Raw genomic sequence first — 16,899 nt, 5'->3', positions numbered from 1 at the left:
TTGTTCCTTGTGCATATTTATATTGAGGCTATATGACATTCTCTAGAGAGGATATTGCCTTAATAAGTCAATCCAAACCTGTGATATACAAGAGTAGAATTTTTCAGTTTTGCTTACTTACGGTAAGAATATCACTTATCAAGAAATGTGTACTTGTGGGTACAGTCTCTAGGTCCAATTAAATTAAGACCTTATGCCCAGGCTGGTTTGGCTCAGCGGTGAGAGCATCGGCCTGGGGAACAATGAGTCGCAGGTTCAATGCCAGCCAAGGGCACATACCTTGGTTGCGATTTGTCCCAGGCCCTGGTTGAGGTTGTGCGGGAGGCAACCAGTCAATGTGTCGCTCTCATGTCAATGTTTCTCTCTCTTCCTCTCTCCCTCCCACTCTATCTGAACAAAAATGGAATAATATCCTCAGGTGAGAATTAAAATAAGACCTTATTTTTAATTTGACCCAGTAAGTGATCACAATGATTTCCCTTTATTGTTTAGATATGGCTTTATTGTGCTTTTAAAGATGTTTCTCCCTTGTCAGATCCTCAAATTTACTTAGAAATTCTGCCTTAAATTTCCAAAATAATTTTAGTTTTTGCAAAAATCTCGGAAAATGAGAAAGAAAACGGTTGGCAAAATGGTATTCTATGATTTGTAATTGCCCTTTTATTTTAAAGTTTTTTTCCCTTAATTTTTAGAGAGAGGGAGGGAGAGATAATTGATGAGAGTGAACATCGACCAGCCGCCTCCTGCACGCCCCCCACTGGGGACAGGGCAGATAACCTGACCGGGGATCCAACCGGTGTGACCTCTTGGTGCATGGGTCGATGCTCAAACACTGAGCATTGGCTGGGCTGCCCTGTTATTTTAAAAAATTAAGCAAATGTTTGCTGATAGCATCTCCTCATTTAAAGCATGAGTTTGTGTTTCTAGGTCCATCTAGGGGGTTGTTGGGCTTGGAATATGTTCCTTCTTCCTCTTGATCAGAGAATAGTGTCTTCTTAGTCAATCCTCATCTTCACTGTGAAAATTTTCTTCATTTTCCCACTCAGGAGCATTTTAAAAATTAACGTGTCTATTGAGCTATTTTCCTAGAACATTTTGTCTTTCAAAATACATATTCTATTAAGTTCTAACTTGTATTGAAAGCCCTCCTCCCAATTTAACCTTTTATACAGATAGTCAGTTACTGATTTTCCTATTATCTAAGCACTACACATGTTACGTTGTAAAAATAGCAAAATTGAATAGTTGTTAAATTGGGCTTTAGAGTTTCCAGGTGGGTAACACTGAATTCCATTCACTAGCATCTTTCTCAACAACATAGTCACTCAACTAGATAACAAATAAACTAAATTTCAACAAGGAAGGGTAGGATTTTAACAGTTTTTGTTTTACTAATTACAACATCCTGAAAATATTTACATATTTTCTAGGAAATAAAGTTTATTAATTTTTCTTAAGATTGTTTTAAGCCACATTTTTCTAAATAATGTAGCAGTGATCCTAAGAGTAATTTAGAAAATAAGACTTACCACTTGAGTACATTTTACTCATAATGAGGTGAAGTGTTTATTTTTCTATAGGACTATATGATATAGCAATAAAGGTTATTAAAACATTAATTGTGCTTGAGAATTACTATGAACTACGAAAGTCTGCATTTCCCATTTGTTTTCCTACTCCTCCCGCAATCATTTATATACATTATGTCCTAATATGTGAAAGATAAAACTCTTGAATAATTCTATTTTCTCCCCTACTCTGGTGAGTCAGTGTTTCCCCATTTGTGGGGACATGAAGCCTGGAATGAAAAGGGAGATTCCAAATCTAATGCTCCAAAGCCCCACTTTCTCGGACCCCAGCTCCCTAACCTAAATAAAAAATAATCACTTTTTTACATTTCTAAGGTTTGTTCCAGCTCAAAAATTCCAGGACATTTGAAAATAAAGTTACCTTCTGGGTGGTTCCTTTTAGTTTTTTTCCCCCCTTTTTAAAAATTGTACCCTAATCCATTTCATTCTTCTTTAACTACTTCAAAAAGTTCACATCTAATCTTATTTTTCTGATGGATTTATTATCAGCTCATGAATATATCAGTCTAAATACACTTTTATCCTATATCTCATTTCAATTAGGAATAAAAAGTGGTATCATTTTATGATTTTTAAATTTTTATGATCTTGGGTTTACTCAAAGAATTCCAGAACTATAACACAAATTCTATTAGGTTCTTTAAACTTCAAATTCATTCTGAACATAAAAGTTAAAATGATAAATGCAATGTCTGATAGATTAAAAGAGAAACGACATCAAAGGCTACGTGTTTTGGGGTGTGTGGGGTGCTCTCGGGCACATCACGCGGGCAAGCGGCTGAGAGCTGCCCGGGAGCCTGCGCAGCAGAGAGGGCGTCACCTGCGCAGCAGGGAGGGCGTCACTCTGTCAAAAAGCTCGAAAGGAACATTTCCTGTCGCTCCCGCAGCCCAAGTCTCCCATGAAGCAGAAAATATCATCTACACAAATCCTAACACCACTCAAGGCTCCCTAACCCCCAAAACAGAAAACCTCTAAACCCCAAGCACATAGGGATTTATAAAAACCCCGTAAGTCCTCAATTGCTATTTAAAGAACACATAAAAATTGAAGTTTTGTGTGTGTGAGCTTAGACAACCATGATATAATTATAAGGAAAGTTACTGGCATTTAAACAGGTTAAACCTCCCCACAAACGGGTATTTGCTTAAGAAAATAATGCACCTTAGCTTAATGAAAAAAAGTTTAATATACACAAATAAAATAGAAAAAAATACTTTCTTACAGACTGGTTAGTGGTAAATGCTACTCAAAAGTTGCCTTCCAAACCTGCAAGACCTAGCTTGCTTTATTGTTTTACTTTTACTCTATCAAAAAAGAATTTGTCACAATGAATAATGAACAAAGAAATAGGCCATTGACATGTTCACAATTAGAAAATACCTAAAACCCATGTACAATTAGCTAAAAAGTAGTTAAAAGTAATTAGAACAGTATTTATTTTACAGTCAAGAAAAAACTAATCCGATTGTAGTTGAGATTCTGTCGATTTCATATTATGAGTGGGGGAGTTAAACGCTTGAAACCTTTTATGCTATTTTCATTTGAGAGTATGAAAATGAAGTATGACTGTGCGCAGCTATGCGGTTGTGACTCGGAGGAAACTGACAAGTCATGCCCTCAACCCACAGCAATAACATGCACCAAAACAAGACACTCCAGAAACTTCCTCCCCTGACACAAACCAAGTCCCCTTCCTGGGGCTTCCTTCCTACTGTTTCCAGTTAATGGTAACAATTCTACAAGTGTAAATAAAATATTAAGACAAAATATTTTTTTACTGAGTAAGAAAGCTGCTCTTTATGCGATCTTAGAAAACTCTTAAAAGGATTTGTAAAACTCATTCATCATGTAGTCAGCTGTTTTGGGTTGCCGCGTGCCCCCGGTACAAAAGTGTGCGGTAGGTTTTACGCACCATCACAGTTACATGGTCCAGTGCATTTCAGAGTCTGCGGACATCGCCGAAGCTGTCCTTTCCCAATGGAAAGTTAGGAAAACGTAAGCACTTTCCAAACAACTGCCATGATATGGAACTACTTACAAGTTTGGCTCTTCTTTAAAATACAAATGTGATTCTTTACCAAATCAAGACTGTGTGACTAATTTACAGTGTCTGTGGACAAGAAGTTTTCTCTCTTAGAGGGAGCTACAGTGTATTCAGAAGCTATTTCCCAGAAGTAACTTTGGGCTTATCTTATTTTTCCTCCCCGTTTTTGTGTTTTTTTGGTAAACGTTCATTATACACAGACTATGCCATCATCTTATCTTTCGCTGGATTAAGATTAGCTGGGAAGTAGCTGTGTGTTTTTAGCGAGATCACTAATGCAACAAACCGCTTGGATCATGCGGGTGCTTATGCTTAAATCACATCCAGGGTGAAATTGCGAATTACATCCAGAGCTCCAGTGTCAAAACCACATATGTCCAACATGCCTCTGTCATCTGGGTCTGCAATGGTGAAACCATTTGATGTCATTCCACAAACAATCAACTTAGCCGGAATGTTCATTTTCTGTAGGTAAAGATCAAAAGACATGTTAAAAAAATTATATGAAAGCAAAAGCAAACCTCCAAAATAAAAACACTTTCAATATGATCACAGCTTTTCATAACAAAGTTCAATTTTTGCCCCGTCTACATAAAATGTATCAATCTGTCAGGGCTAGACTGTGATCCTCAAGACTAGAAAAAATGTTGTAAACAGCTCGCCTGAAACTCCTCTTCTCTGTCCTGTTACTTGTTCTGCGGGCAGCCTGGGGCTCTGCACTTACCAAACCTGCCAGGACACTCAGGGCATTAGTTAGATACTTTCACTAGCATATCGAACACTAGGCAGCATGCACGGGGCTGGAATAAATGGAAGAAACTATTCCCCCAGGATTATTAACTCTGTTACATATAATACATACATTTCACATGTAAGAATTGGTTCTTTATAGCTATGATTTGTTAAAATAGTTGAGTTTTTGAGATAAGCTGACTGTCACTGAGCATGTAGAATGTCAGACACTATGGTGGCCTCTTTAAGGGATTGACCTGATGTAATGTGTAACAAGCCTAAAGGTAAGTGGTACTTTTAACTACTATAACATATATCAGCTCAATAATCTGCTCGGGTCCACAGTCAGTAAAGGAGAAAGACCCAGGACTTGGAACAGACTCCAAGTTCTCTTCTCTCACTTGTTGGTCTGAAACTTAGAAGCTTGTAGAGCACAGTCCCGCCAGGGTTTCTGATTCAGCGGGTCTCCCATGGGGTCCCGGAATCTGCATTTCTAGTCAGGGGCAGGTAACGCTGGTAGGGAAACCGCGTTTGGAGAACCAATGCTGTCACTGAGTTCCATCTCCACTGCCAGCCACACTCGCTACACCTCATGAGCTCAACAGCCCACATGCTTAGCGGCTGCCACACTGGAAGTGTGGACACAGAAGAGCGTGGCTGGAGGGCAGTCATCACAACACAGACATATCCATGTAACTTACACACAGAGTTTAGCTTTGATTTAACTTTAGACAGTCCTTTAATGAAGCTCACAAATGATACTTTAATTTTTCAAGGAACACAGTGAATCATTAAAAAATATATAGTTAAGCCCTGGCCAGTTTGGCTCAGTGGTTAGAGCGTCGGCCGGTGGTCCCGAGAGACCCGGGTTCGGTTCCCGCTAAGGGCACGTACCTCAGTTACAGTGTGTCCCCGGCTCCGGTTGGGCTGTGCAGGTGGCAGCCACTCGATGTGTCCCTTCACACCGATGTTTCTCTCTCTCTCTCCCTCCCACTCTATCTGAACAAAATATCAAAAAATGTCCTCGGGTGAGGATAAAAAAAAAAATTTATAGTTAAGGTAAACTAAATGTTCTGATATTATAAAAATACCATGCATAAAAGAATGTAGAGAACTGGAACTGGTGGAAATACGTATGTGTAGCCAATACTTGCTCATTTCAAGTACTGCTGAGTACACTACTGGCATGCATATCTTCAGTACCTTCTGTTTGGGAAAACAGTGAATGTTTGAGAACTGAGTCTTATTGCGGTAGGAAAGAATATGAGAATTTGTTTACCTTTCGATACTGCCTCAGAGCGACAGCAGGGTGGACATTTCCAGCAAAGGTCTCATTATCCGTGAAGACAATGAAGACATCGGCAGCTGTGTTTGTCTTCTGAGCCCAGATCATCGGAAGAGAGCAATCAGTTCCACCTGCTGGGATCTAACCGAGAACGGAAACCGAGTGAGAATAAAAGACAGCTTCTATAATAGTGCGTGTGAAATGAACTACTTGAAAGCCCTATCTTTACATTATCATCGATTATCACTGAGTTCAGAGCCAATACATAGGTTTTCCCAAAGCCTGTGAAGATATGTGATGCTCATGGGAAAATTAAGATAAAACAATTTCTCACAAATGTGTTAATATCAGGCATAACATCAGTAACACAGTTATTATACAATATACATTAAGTAAACTTATAAAATAGTTTTACCTGATTCATAGCCATTAACACCTGTGGTAAAGTCATATCTGTAGTTACTGGACATCGTACCATTTCATCTGAAAAAGCAACTATATAAGAATCTTTTTCTGTTCGTGTGACAACCTGAAAAATTCAATGGTAGTAATTTTCAGCAGATTTGAGAGAAATAAATACAGTACTTGAAGCTCACAAAACTTCATCTTTAAAGGAAACACCAGGATGCCTATCTTATTTCTAGACGCCCATGTGCCTGGACTAGAGTAACAGTAGGAGAGCTTTCAAAGCCCTTTCAGACTGACAAAGAAATGCTTTCACAGCAATCCTCGATGCAAAGTCTATATCCTCCTCATTTTATTAAACAGAAATAAAGCCACAGGAGAGAAATTACAAGCTACCGTACGGTTCATGGACTAGCTGTCTAGCGACAGGCAGACTGAAACCGAAGTCTCCTGAGTATTGTTACGAGGTCCTGATCTTTGAACGTCCATATTCATTAATAATGTCTCTAAACATTGTCTACTGCCTCAAAAACATTTGATCTTTAGTAGTAAAATTAAAATTTCTATTCTGACTATTCTTCAGATATGCTTTTTCAATACGTCTATAATACTGTCATTACCTTTAAGTACAAGAGCAGATGTAACTAGATAGGTATACCCAAGTATGTATATATACATATACTATAAAGTTTTGTTTATATGAAATATTTATTTAAAATAAAAATGTGGCAAATATGCCAGATTGACAGCAACAAGTGAAACCTAACTCGCGATCACTGCCAAGTGTCCAGTCGGCCCCACAGTGACCCTTTTGCGGGCAGGCTGTCCACGCCGTGTCCTCACCATGCACATGGCGGCGGCGACCGTGCTGGCGGTGAGCACGCTGCCCAGCACCCTCTGGCTCATGGAAGCACTGACGTCAACAGCCAGCAGGAACCGCTTGCCGGTCGGCTCCACCGCCTGGGAAACCAGGGAAACCACCAGGAAAATCAATCAGACGTTTTAAGTAGATTAAATTTCTAACATCATATTGACTCACCCTTCATTTGAAAAATTCTGTCAGATAAAAAGGCCTCATCATTTATTTACTAATCAATTAAAAAGTATTTTAAAATGCTTAGCTTTGTGCCTGGCAGTGTGGCTCAGTGGACTGGGCAGTCCCGGGGACTGAGAGGTCTCAGCTAACTCCTGGTCAGGGCACGTGCCCCGGTTGTGGGCCGGAGCCCCACTGGGAGCGTGCAGGAGGCGGCCGATTGATGTTCTCTCACATCCATGTTTCTCTCTCTCCCCCCTTCCCCCTCTCTAAAAAGTCAATTAAAAAAAATTACAAATTCTGCCCTGGTTGGTCGTGCGGGTGGCGACCACTCGATGTGTCCCTTTCACATCGATGTTTCCCTCTCTCTCTCTTCCTCTCTCTCCCTCCCACACTGTCTATACAAAAAATGGAAAAATGTCCTCGGATGAGGATTTAAAAAAAAAAAAAAGAAAAAAAAAAAATTACAAACTCTTAGCTTTGTATTAACTATGCACGGTGCCAGCTGGACAGCAAACGTATTGGGAGCACACTCTGTGAAGTACGGGGTCACCTGACCACTGTGCTGCACACCTGAACGTGACACAAAGGAACACCGAATGAAAACTGAACTGAAAAACAAAGCAATTACAAAAAATCAAAAACACTGTTTCTACCAGGGGGAAAGCAAAGGAAACAAGATGGCCTACTTAATACTTTTTTTTTAGAAGTTACCATTTCTGTATTAAAAGTTTTCCTCGTGAAGTAAACTAGGAACTTCTATATGCTCAGTGAATTAACCCAGTCAGAGAAAGACAAGTGTCACCCGATCTCACTCCTCTGTGGAATCTCAGGAACAAAACAGATCCGGAGACACGAGAGCAGGGAAGACTGACGAGCCAGAGGGAAGGGGGACGGTGGGGAGAGACGGCACAGAACTGATGTACATGTGCGCACAACCAACGGACCGTGCAGGCCTGCCGATTGGGAGGAGAGGGAGTCGATGGGGCGACTTCTGTAATAATTTCACCAATAAATTGTTAAAAATCTTTTTTGGTGGTAAAATATAAACAAAAATTTTACTGTTTTCAATTGTGCAGCTCAGTGGCATTAAGCATGTTCAAAGTGCTGTGTAACTACCACCACCATTTATTTCCAGAACTTTTTCATCGTCCCAAGGAGAAAATCTGTGCGCATTAAATAACTCCCCACTCCTCCCTCCCTCTCGCGCCGGGCAACCTCTCTTTTGTCTGTGAATTCGCCTACTAAAGACCTCGTTAAGTGAAACATGTAACACCTGTCCCTCTGTGTCTGGCGCCTCTCACTTAGCATGACGTTTTCAAGGCTCATCCACGTTGCAGCACATGTCTATTTCCATTCCGCTGTGAGGCCGAACACACTGCTTATCCATTGCTTGTTGATTACTGTGGATAATGCTCCTATGAACATTTGTGTACAAGTATCTGAGCCGTTTTCAGTTATTTTGGGTATATAAGTGGTGGAATAGCTGGAAGGTGTGGTAATCCATCATTTAACTTTTTGAGGAACTAAAAACCTGTTTTCCACAGGGCTGTATCATTTCCATTCCCACCAGCAATATACTAGTTTCAATTCTTGCTGGTTGCTTCTGCCTTTTTGATAAGAGCCATCCAACGAGTGTGAAGTGATATCCCATTGGTTTTTGTTGTTAACCCTCACAGGATAATTCTCTCCACTGATTTATAGAGTGGAAGGGAGGGAAGGAGAGGAGGGAAGGAGAGAGGGAGAGAAGAGAGGAGGGAGAGGAGGAGTGAATGAGTCTGCAAGTGTAAGTCTTCAAACTTTTTCATTTTGAAGGTTGATCTCACTATTTGGGGTCCCGACAGCACAACCATGTGTTTAGAACGGGTTTTCCTGTTCCTGAACATGCCATAGGGATCACATTGGTCTGTAGATTATTTGGATGGCACGATCATGTTACAAATATTAAGTCTTCCAAACTAGGGTCATGAAATGTCTTCCCGTTCATGTCTTAAGGTTCATCCAGCAATGTTTTGTAGTTTTCAGGTATAGGTTTGCACCTCCTTAGTTAATTTATTCCTGTCTTTTATTCTTTTTGATGCTACTAAAATTGGAAATGTTTTCCTAACTTAATTTTTGGATTGTTCAGGGCTAGTGTATAGAAATACTACTCATTTCTGCCTGTTGATTTTGTATCTTGAAACTCTGCTGAATTTGTTGTAAGCTGTAGTAATTTCTTATGAATTCATCAGTGTTTTTTTACACTTAAGATCATGTCACCTGAAAACAGAGATAATTTTGCTTCCTTTGCAATTTGGGTACCTTTTATTTTTTCTAGCCTAAGTTTTAGAATTTTCAGTACTTTGAGGAATTGAAATGAAAAAGTAGGCATCCTTATCTTGTTCCTGATCTTAGGGAAAAAGATTTCATCTTTCACTATTGAGTAAAATAATAGCAGTGGGTTTTTTTATATATGGCCTTTGTCATGCTGAGGAAGGTCACTTCTATTCCTAGTTATTGAGTGCTTTTTTTCTTAAATCATGAAAGGGTACTGAATTGTCAAATGCTTTTTCTGCACCAATTAGAGGATCATGTGGTCATCCTTTCATTTTATTAATGCGATTACACTGACTGGCTTTCCTGTACTGCACCATTCTTGCAGACAGAGGACAGATCTCACTGGTATAATACCTTAACTTGCTCCTGAATTTGGTTGCTAGTCTTTCGTTAAACAACAAATTTTAAAACCCCAAATTTTAACCTATGGTGCTGAAGCAGGATTTCCAGTCCCAAAGTCGCCTCCTATCAAGACACAGGAAATGTACTGACTAACAGGAACAACGAAGGGCAGAGGACAGACGACCCACTCAAAGGACTCCACAGAAGCGCATACTTTTAAATCTGGTCATTTAAAACTTAGCAAAATGATCTCAGGATAACTGGTTAGTGCCAAAGGTTGGGGGAAAACTTTATTCATAAATGTATGGTGTTAATTATACACCCACCTTCACATGAACTAAGGAAAAACAAATGAGTAATCAAAAAGCGCTTTTAATATCTTTAGAATGTGTTTTTACAGAAGATACAAAGGCCTACCTAACTGGAGAATTTGTTTAAGACAAAGATCAGACCATCACCTTGAATGTCCTGTAGAAGGCGGCGTCCAGAGCTTTCAGGACCCCTTCGTCGGGGCGCCACTTCAGCTTCCCCCTGAGCCCGTGCCCCGCTCGGTAGGTCTCCAGCGCAGTCAGAACATGGAATGGGTGTATGCGAGCCTGGAACGGGACAAACACAGAACATGGAATGGGTGTATGCGAGCCTGGAACGGGACAAACACAGAAAGTGAATGCAAAGTTCAAATGACAACTAGCAGTATGTGCCTTAGACATTTGTTACTGTAGCTAGTGTATTTCATGAAACATATGCTGACAGCATTTCCAAAATTCAGGAGCCAACTTTTTCAATCAGTACTAGCTAATAAAGGTAATGCTTACCTTTTTTAATAGTTTCTCGTTACACAGTTTTTCACATACTAAAGATACTTCTGAGTTTCCTGGTTCAAGCACTGAATTAGCGGTCATCTTTCCTAGATTCCTTAGCAACGCAGTAAGAGGCATTTCTTGTAACAAAGCCTTCCACACCTGTTACACCAACACAGGCAGAAACATAAGGGATTATCAATCAGTGTCACATACATGTATCAATAATAATATTAGTAATATATTTTCTAAGGCTTTCCTTTAGGGTTCAGAGCACTTTCTACATAAAAATTTGTGCACATTGGTCAGAGCCTTATCAAACAAACTTGTTCTTTAATCCTTATTGAATGCAATTACATCTGGGCATTGTGTTAGGTATTTTTCCTTACAAAGAATGAATGAATGGTCACCCACAGTTTATCTTTTTGTAATGTTTTTATTAATTTTTTTAGAGAGAAGAGAGGAGAGATAGAAACATCAATATGAGAAACATCGATCAGCTGCCTCCTACGCGCCCCCTACTGGGGATCAAGCCAGAAACCCAGGCATGTGCCCTGACCAGGAATCCAACTGGGACCTCTTCTCAGTCCATGGGACTGAAGCTCAATCCACTGAGCCACACCGGCCCAGCTACCTTTAATACATTACCATAGTACCGTCTAACCACATACTGTAACACATTACACTTTACTTACCTCTCTCGACTTCAAGTGATTTGTCAGAAGTTGTTCCCTGACCAACCTGTGCTCTTCGATCAGCTGAACGACTTCCAGGTCGTCTTTCGTGCGCTTCGCCTTCTCTATAGCCTCCAGGTACTTCAGTAATTCTTCAGTCTCCACAGAAAGCGCTTTTTCCTTATACAACTCCTGGACCTCTTTCCAGCCCTTCGTAATGTATTTGGTCACAATAGCAAGTCCTTTAACACAATAAAGAATTGAAAAGGCAGGTAGGATTAGTAGGTAAAAATCACAACATGTTTATGGAATAAAAAATAATAATAAAGTAAAAAATTAAACCATGGATGTTAGAAACAAAAAAATCACAGGTAAATATTTTTATGACTCTAAGTTGAAAAAGGTCTTTGTTTTAATCGTCACCCGAGGATATTTTTCCATTCATCTTCAGATAGAGTTGGGGGGGACATCGATGTGAGAGAGACACATCAACTGGTTGCCTCCCGCATGACCTCAACCAGGACCAGGGACTGAACTGCAACTGAGGTCTGTGCCCTTGACTGGAATCAAACCCTTGACTCTTTGGTCCAAGGACTGATGTTTTAACCATTGAGCCAAACCGGTCAAGGCTGAAAAAGTTCTTTCTAAACTTAACATAAAACAAGTCTATGAAAAAACAGATAAGCTTCAGTACATTAAATTTAAAACTTCAATGTGCCAAAAACAATGCCCCATCAAAAAACAGAGAAAGAAAAAAGTGCACACAATATATATAATAATAAATTATTCTTATACTAGGTATTACAAGTTTTTAGAACAGTGCCCATCCACAGTAGGTGCTCAATAAATATTTTTTGAATACACTGAATGGTGACTATAATGAATATTAAAAAGATGAGTAACTCAACGGATAAGAGGATGAAAATACAATATAACCTACAAAAAATACAATCGGTAAATACATAAAAATAAAAAACCCCACTGATAATTGTCAGTGTTTAAATGTGGGTCAACTTGCCACTTTCATTTACCCTTTGTGGATTAACCATTATAGAAATATTTGTATTGTGCAAGTTTTTTCACAGTATTTTGAAATAGCAAAAGAAACTGGAAGCTATTTAACTGCCATCAGTAAGAGACTAAACAGATTATAGCATATTCGTACAATGGTATGTATCAACTATTTCTGACCTGAAAAATATCAATAATACACTTTGACCGAAACAAAGGTATATAATTAAAAATAAATAAAATTAGAAAAAATCTGCAGTAATATGCAACATAGCCTATGGAAAGATGTCTTTTGGATTACTACTTTCTGCATCATATTTTTCTATTAAAACAAGCACATGATTTCTAATTAAAATCAAACTATAAATGTTTGTGTACATAAATATTTGCAATAATTTACTGCCTAAATTTCATGTGAAGAAGTCCACTTAGAATAAAAAGCGATGAATGAGGAATTTTGGAGGAGACTGTATGGAGATATCATGACATGACACACATGGAAGGAGAGACCAGCACTGCCTTCTGCTACACACCAGGAACACCCCTATCTATCACCAGGAGGGTTACGCCCCTCCTCCCTTCTTACTAGATGAAGATACAGCAACTCAGAAAGGTTAAGTTACTCAGCGTCAGGACACAAAGTAATGGGCAGAACTGAAATCTGAACCCTTGGGAGTGGCTCTCTTTCCAAGTTTCACTTCTGGTGTAGAAGACCGGCAAAGTTTTGGGCATGTTGATTTTCGTAGATCACACCACGCTTTCAATTATTATTGACCAAAAGATTTTATTTCCTTCTAAGGACTAAGTAATTAACGTAGATACAAGTAGCTTCTCAAAGGTCTCTTCCCATAGACAGAAAAACTGGCCCAAATTATCATGTCCCCTGGGTGATTGCTTGGAGACAATTAATATCCTGAATTGTTACGTTCAGAGCCCTATTTCAGGTAGCCTTTAGGTTCCATGGAACATATGTCCTAGGAAGGCAGGGAGGGACAAAAATGAGAAGGGGCTACCGAGCCCAGCTATCTGCCACCTACTGGCTAGGAGCTGGCTGCTTTCATGACCCATAAGCACTTGGACAAGTATTCCAGTTAGCATGTGGCATTTTAAGATGTAGACGACTAACCTATAACTCTGTCGTGTGATTCTTGATTATTAATGTCTGGATTGCCCGTGGTAGGTGTTTAATTCCAGGCTGGCATTAAACATATTTACATTAGTCAATGTGTCTTGAAAATGAAAGGCTATTTCTAGAAAATATTACACAACTGTCTTATGTCTAATAAATTTGTTCTTTACTGGATATCTGTCCCCCGCCCGAGGCAAAGACGCTCACCTTCACTGGACGGTTTAAGATGCGACAGTCGTAAGAGGTCCTTGTGAGACCAGCCGTTTCTCTGTTTGTATTTGGTGACCGCCAGGGCCAGGGCCATGCCGCCTTTCCCATTGTACCAGTCTGCCACGGCCTTCCGGAGGGCGCGCCCCCACATGCCGCACTTCATGCTCTCCTTCAGGTCTTTCTTAAACTGGATGAAAGTGAAGAGATGTGTCGGGATGCGGCAAACCTCAGCGACGGCTTTAAAGGCCGCTTGCTTCGTGCTGACGTCGGAACACTGGGAACAAACGGCCAGCGCGAAGAGCATGGGCTCCTGCTTGGCGGCCCTGCCTTCCTGGCTGAAGGACCTGATTTCCTGGACCACCTCGCAGCCTCTGCCATCCTCGATCAGCCGAATTAAAGCTTCGGCGTTTTCAAGGCCCAGCTTCTGCTCTTTGATGTAATAAGTCCCACCTTCAGAACCAAAACATAAGAAGCGGTGCAGGCGATTCATGTCAGTGACCTGCCAGACATATCCATCTTCAGAGTTGGCCATCTGCTTCTCGTTCAGGGGTTGCATCTGGTTGACCGAGTCCTCCATTTTCTGTCTTTTAGGAAACCTATCAAAAAGCAAAATGTTACTTGACTGGCACAGCAAAATTATAAAAAGGAAAAAGGGAAGTATTTATTAATCTATGCTTATTGAAATCTACCATGAAAACTTTTGATATAAAAATATTTTTTAAGCACAGTAAGTGGAGCTAAGATAATTAGACGTAACAACTAAGAAGTCACATTTCTGAGGTGTAGTTTGTTGCTTCAGAGACTCAGCAGGCAGCTAGTATGGGGTCTAGAGTCCCAAGCAGAGAAACAAAGGGGTAGGGATGGCAGTTACAGTATCTGACCCTAAGAAAGACCTTAGGGCCTTTTGGGTTGATAACGCACATCCATTCCTCCCCACCCCACTCCCACATAATCAAGTGTTTTAAATCCAGATTAACAACAACAACAATAAGAGTTCATTCTTCTGTGGGTTGGTCTGACTTACCCCGCGCTCTTAAAGCATACCCCTCCAAAGAATTTAATACAGCCAAAGATGCATTAAACTTCTACAAGTGAGAAATTTTGGAAGACATGAAACAGCTCTCAGTATTATTAAAAGCATGGGACACACGTTGAAATTGGTTGTGGATGTTTTATACACTGCCTACTTCTCTTTCTTAATTGCTTAACTTTGAATGCAGTCAGCGAACGCTGGTAATACGCAGTGTGTAACAGCACTGCTTTCTGCGTCACACTTGTTAGAACTAGAACAGTTACAGCACCGTTACACGGTACTAATAATATACTATTTCTACAGATTCCTACATTTCCTTAAATGTATACATTCGAATTCTTTCCCAAATCTCTGATCATTTGTTATTTGACAGTGCTACTGTTCACCCCAGAAGTCAAACAAGGTAGCAGCTTACTCATTTTTAAGTTGTCGGAGATTACTTACATCTATGAAAGTGTGCAAGAGCTAAAACAAACAAACAAACAGAAAACATAAAAACACTGCTGCAAAAAGCTGGGGCGGCAAATTCACAGGTAGGCCGGTCACGGACAAGAGTGAGCAAGTCAACATGCCACCCCGAAGGCCGAGCCTCTGCCTGTGACACGGCCTAGTGCTGCCAGGTTCTTTCCTTTTTCTCAGACTCGGAGACCTGGATTTGTACATGAACTCTTAGGATTAAATGTTAACAACATTAAGGAAATTTTAACCCCCTTTCTCATTAATTTTCAGGTTGTGTCAAGAGTTAAAGGTTCAGTCTGGTCTGTCTTCAGTAGGCACCACGTTAAGCTGGGTTTCAAATACATGTTAGTTTTGATGTATTTATTTAGCACAGAAAACTCTTTCACGTTCAGGGCAGTATTTACAAATACTGACGACACTCCTAGGCGTGGTTCCTAAGGGTATAAGGCTGGACCCCTGTGCCTGACACATTTTTCCATTTAAGTACCATTAACAGGGCAAAGATTGAACAGGGCAAACCCGAGCTTAAGGGCAGAATCCCAGGGACAAACCTCAAGAAAGTTTTGTTTCTGTTTGTTGGTTTGTTTTTCTAAATCAAACACCTGATACAAATTGGAGTCTATTCCGTATTATACCCATGCCTGTTTTAATATACAAGCCGTTCTGTTGTAAAATTTGTAGCGTTCAGTGTGTGACTTCACGTGGCACAGTGCTCACTGTAACTCCTGGGTGCAGGTCACCTGTATGATCAGCAAGGAATCGCCAGTTTTATGCACGAACACGTTTTTTTTTCTTTCTTTCTCTCTCTCTCTCTCTTTCTTTCTTTCTTTCTTTCTGGAAGCTAAAGGCCTTTCTTGGAACGCAAGAGGTTTAAGGAATGATGCATAAATGTACTTAAAAAACAATCTTCAATTACAGTTAGCGTTGCACATTATTTTGTATCTGTTTTAACGTACACCGGTGGTGAGACCATCACACACTTCACAAAGTTCCCCCCGATTTTTCCAGCACTCGCCTAGAACCATGTGTCGTTATCACAACACGACTGCCTATCTCCCCTGCACGTAAATAAAATATACTCTTAAAAGACGTGCACCACTAACACGAGTCTTTGGCCAAAGCCCCTTGAATGAGGGCGACGGCGTGAAAATGGCCACGTCGGGGTCAACGCATCGCTGCATCGTGGAACCGCCAGATGCGTTCCGGTGAACACGACACGTCCGGCCACCTCGGAGGCGTCCCCCAACCTTGTCCATCCCCGCCCGGGGCACCGGGCACAGCTCCCGCCCCCCTTCCCTGCTCCCCACAAAAACCCTCCTTCCCGAACGCAGACCCGGGCAGAGGCCGCGGGAGGAGCCGGAGGAGCCGGAGGCGCAGGCGGAGGAAGGCGGGCCTCCGGGCCCCGGGCTGCGCGGGCTCCGGCGGGAGCTGCCCAGGTTCGGGAGGCCCACCCTCGGGGCGCCCGGGCCCGGCCGAGCGAGGATGTGCCCACGGCGGTGCAGGGTCCGCTCGGCGGCCAGGGCGGGGCGGGGAGGGGACAATGACGGCCTGGCGACGCGTCTGCTCGGCCTGGGCCGCGGGGATGCGCGGCGAGGACCTGGAGGCCGGCAGAGCCTGCGCGCCCCGGGGCCGCCCAGACCGCACGAAAGGCCCCCGCCGGCCTCCCGCGGCCTCCTCACCTGTGCTGGGCGGCCGGCCCTCCCACCCGCAGCGCCCCGGGAGAGCCCTGCGCAGCGCGGGGACACGAGAAGACGCGGCGGCCTGGCGGGCGACGCCTGCTCCGACTGCACGCCGCCGCCGGGCCTCCAGGTTCGGCTCCGGCAGTGAGCCCCGCCC

At 41.7% G+C, this 16,899-nt stretch overlaps 1 protein-coding gene across 3 annotated transcripts; it reads right to left on the bottom strand.

The window, feature by feature from the left end:
- Positions 1–1,648: 1,648 nt before the first annotated feature.
- On the bottom strand, positions 1,649–16,827 carry RO60 (Ro60, Y RNA binding protein). 3 transcript variants are annotated; one of them, XM_036277491.1, is made up of 9 exons: positions 14,022–14,138; positions 13,569–13,758; positions 11,243–11,463; positions 10,563–10,709; positions 10,206–10,343; positions 6,900–7,016; positions 6,067–6,180; positions 5,646–5,792; positions 1,649–4,099 (listed from the first exon to the last, which is right to left on the bottom strand). In XM_036277491.1, exons 2-9 carry the CDS (start codon positions 13,732–13,734, stop codon positions 3,947–3,949), a joined length of 1,203 nt encoding a protein of 400 aa, XP_036133384.1. In that variant the 5' UTR covers positions 13,735–13,758; positions 14,022–14,138; the 3' UTR covers positions 1,649–3,946. The 3 variants fall into 3 exon arrangements, with proteins under 3 accessions (XP_036133384.1, XP_036133385.1, XP_036133383.1); XM_036277492.1 differs by adding an exon at positions 16,743–16,827 and having other exon boundaries at positions 1,653–4,099; positions 13,569–14,167; XM_036277490.1 differs by lacking the exon at positions 6,900–7,016 and adding an exon at positions 16,743–16,796 and having other exon boundaries at positions 1,653–4,099; positions 13,569–14,167.
- Positions 16,828–16,899: the final 72 nt, after the last annotated feature.

The sequence above is a fragment of the Molossus molossus genome, unplaced genomic scaffold (genome assembly GCF_014108415.1).
Source record: "Molossus molossus isolate mMolMol1 unplaced genomic scaffold, mMolMol1.p scaffold_m16_p_23, whole genome shotgun sequence".
NCBI classification, from domain to species: domain Eukaryota; kingdom Metazoa; phylum Chordata; class Mammalia; order Chiroptera; family Molossidae; genus Molossus; species Molossus molossus.
This window is presented reverse-complemented; position numbering and strand designations above follow the sequence as displayed.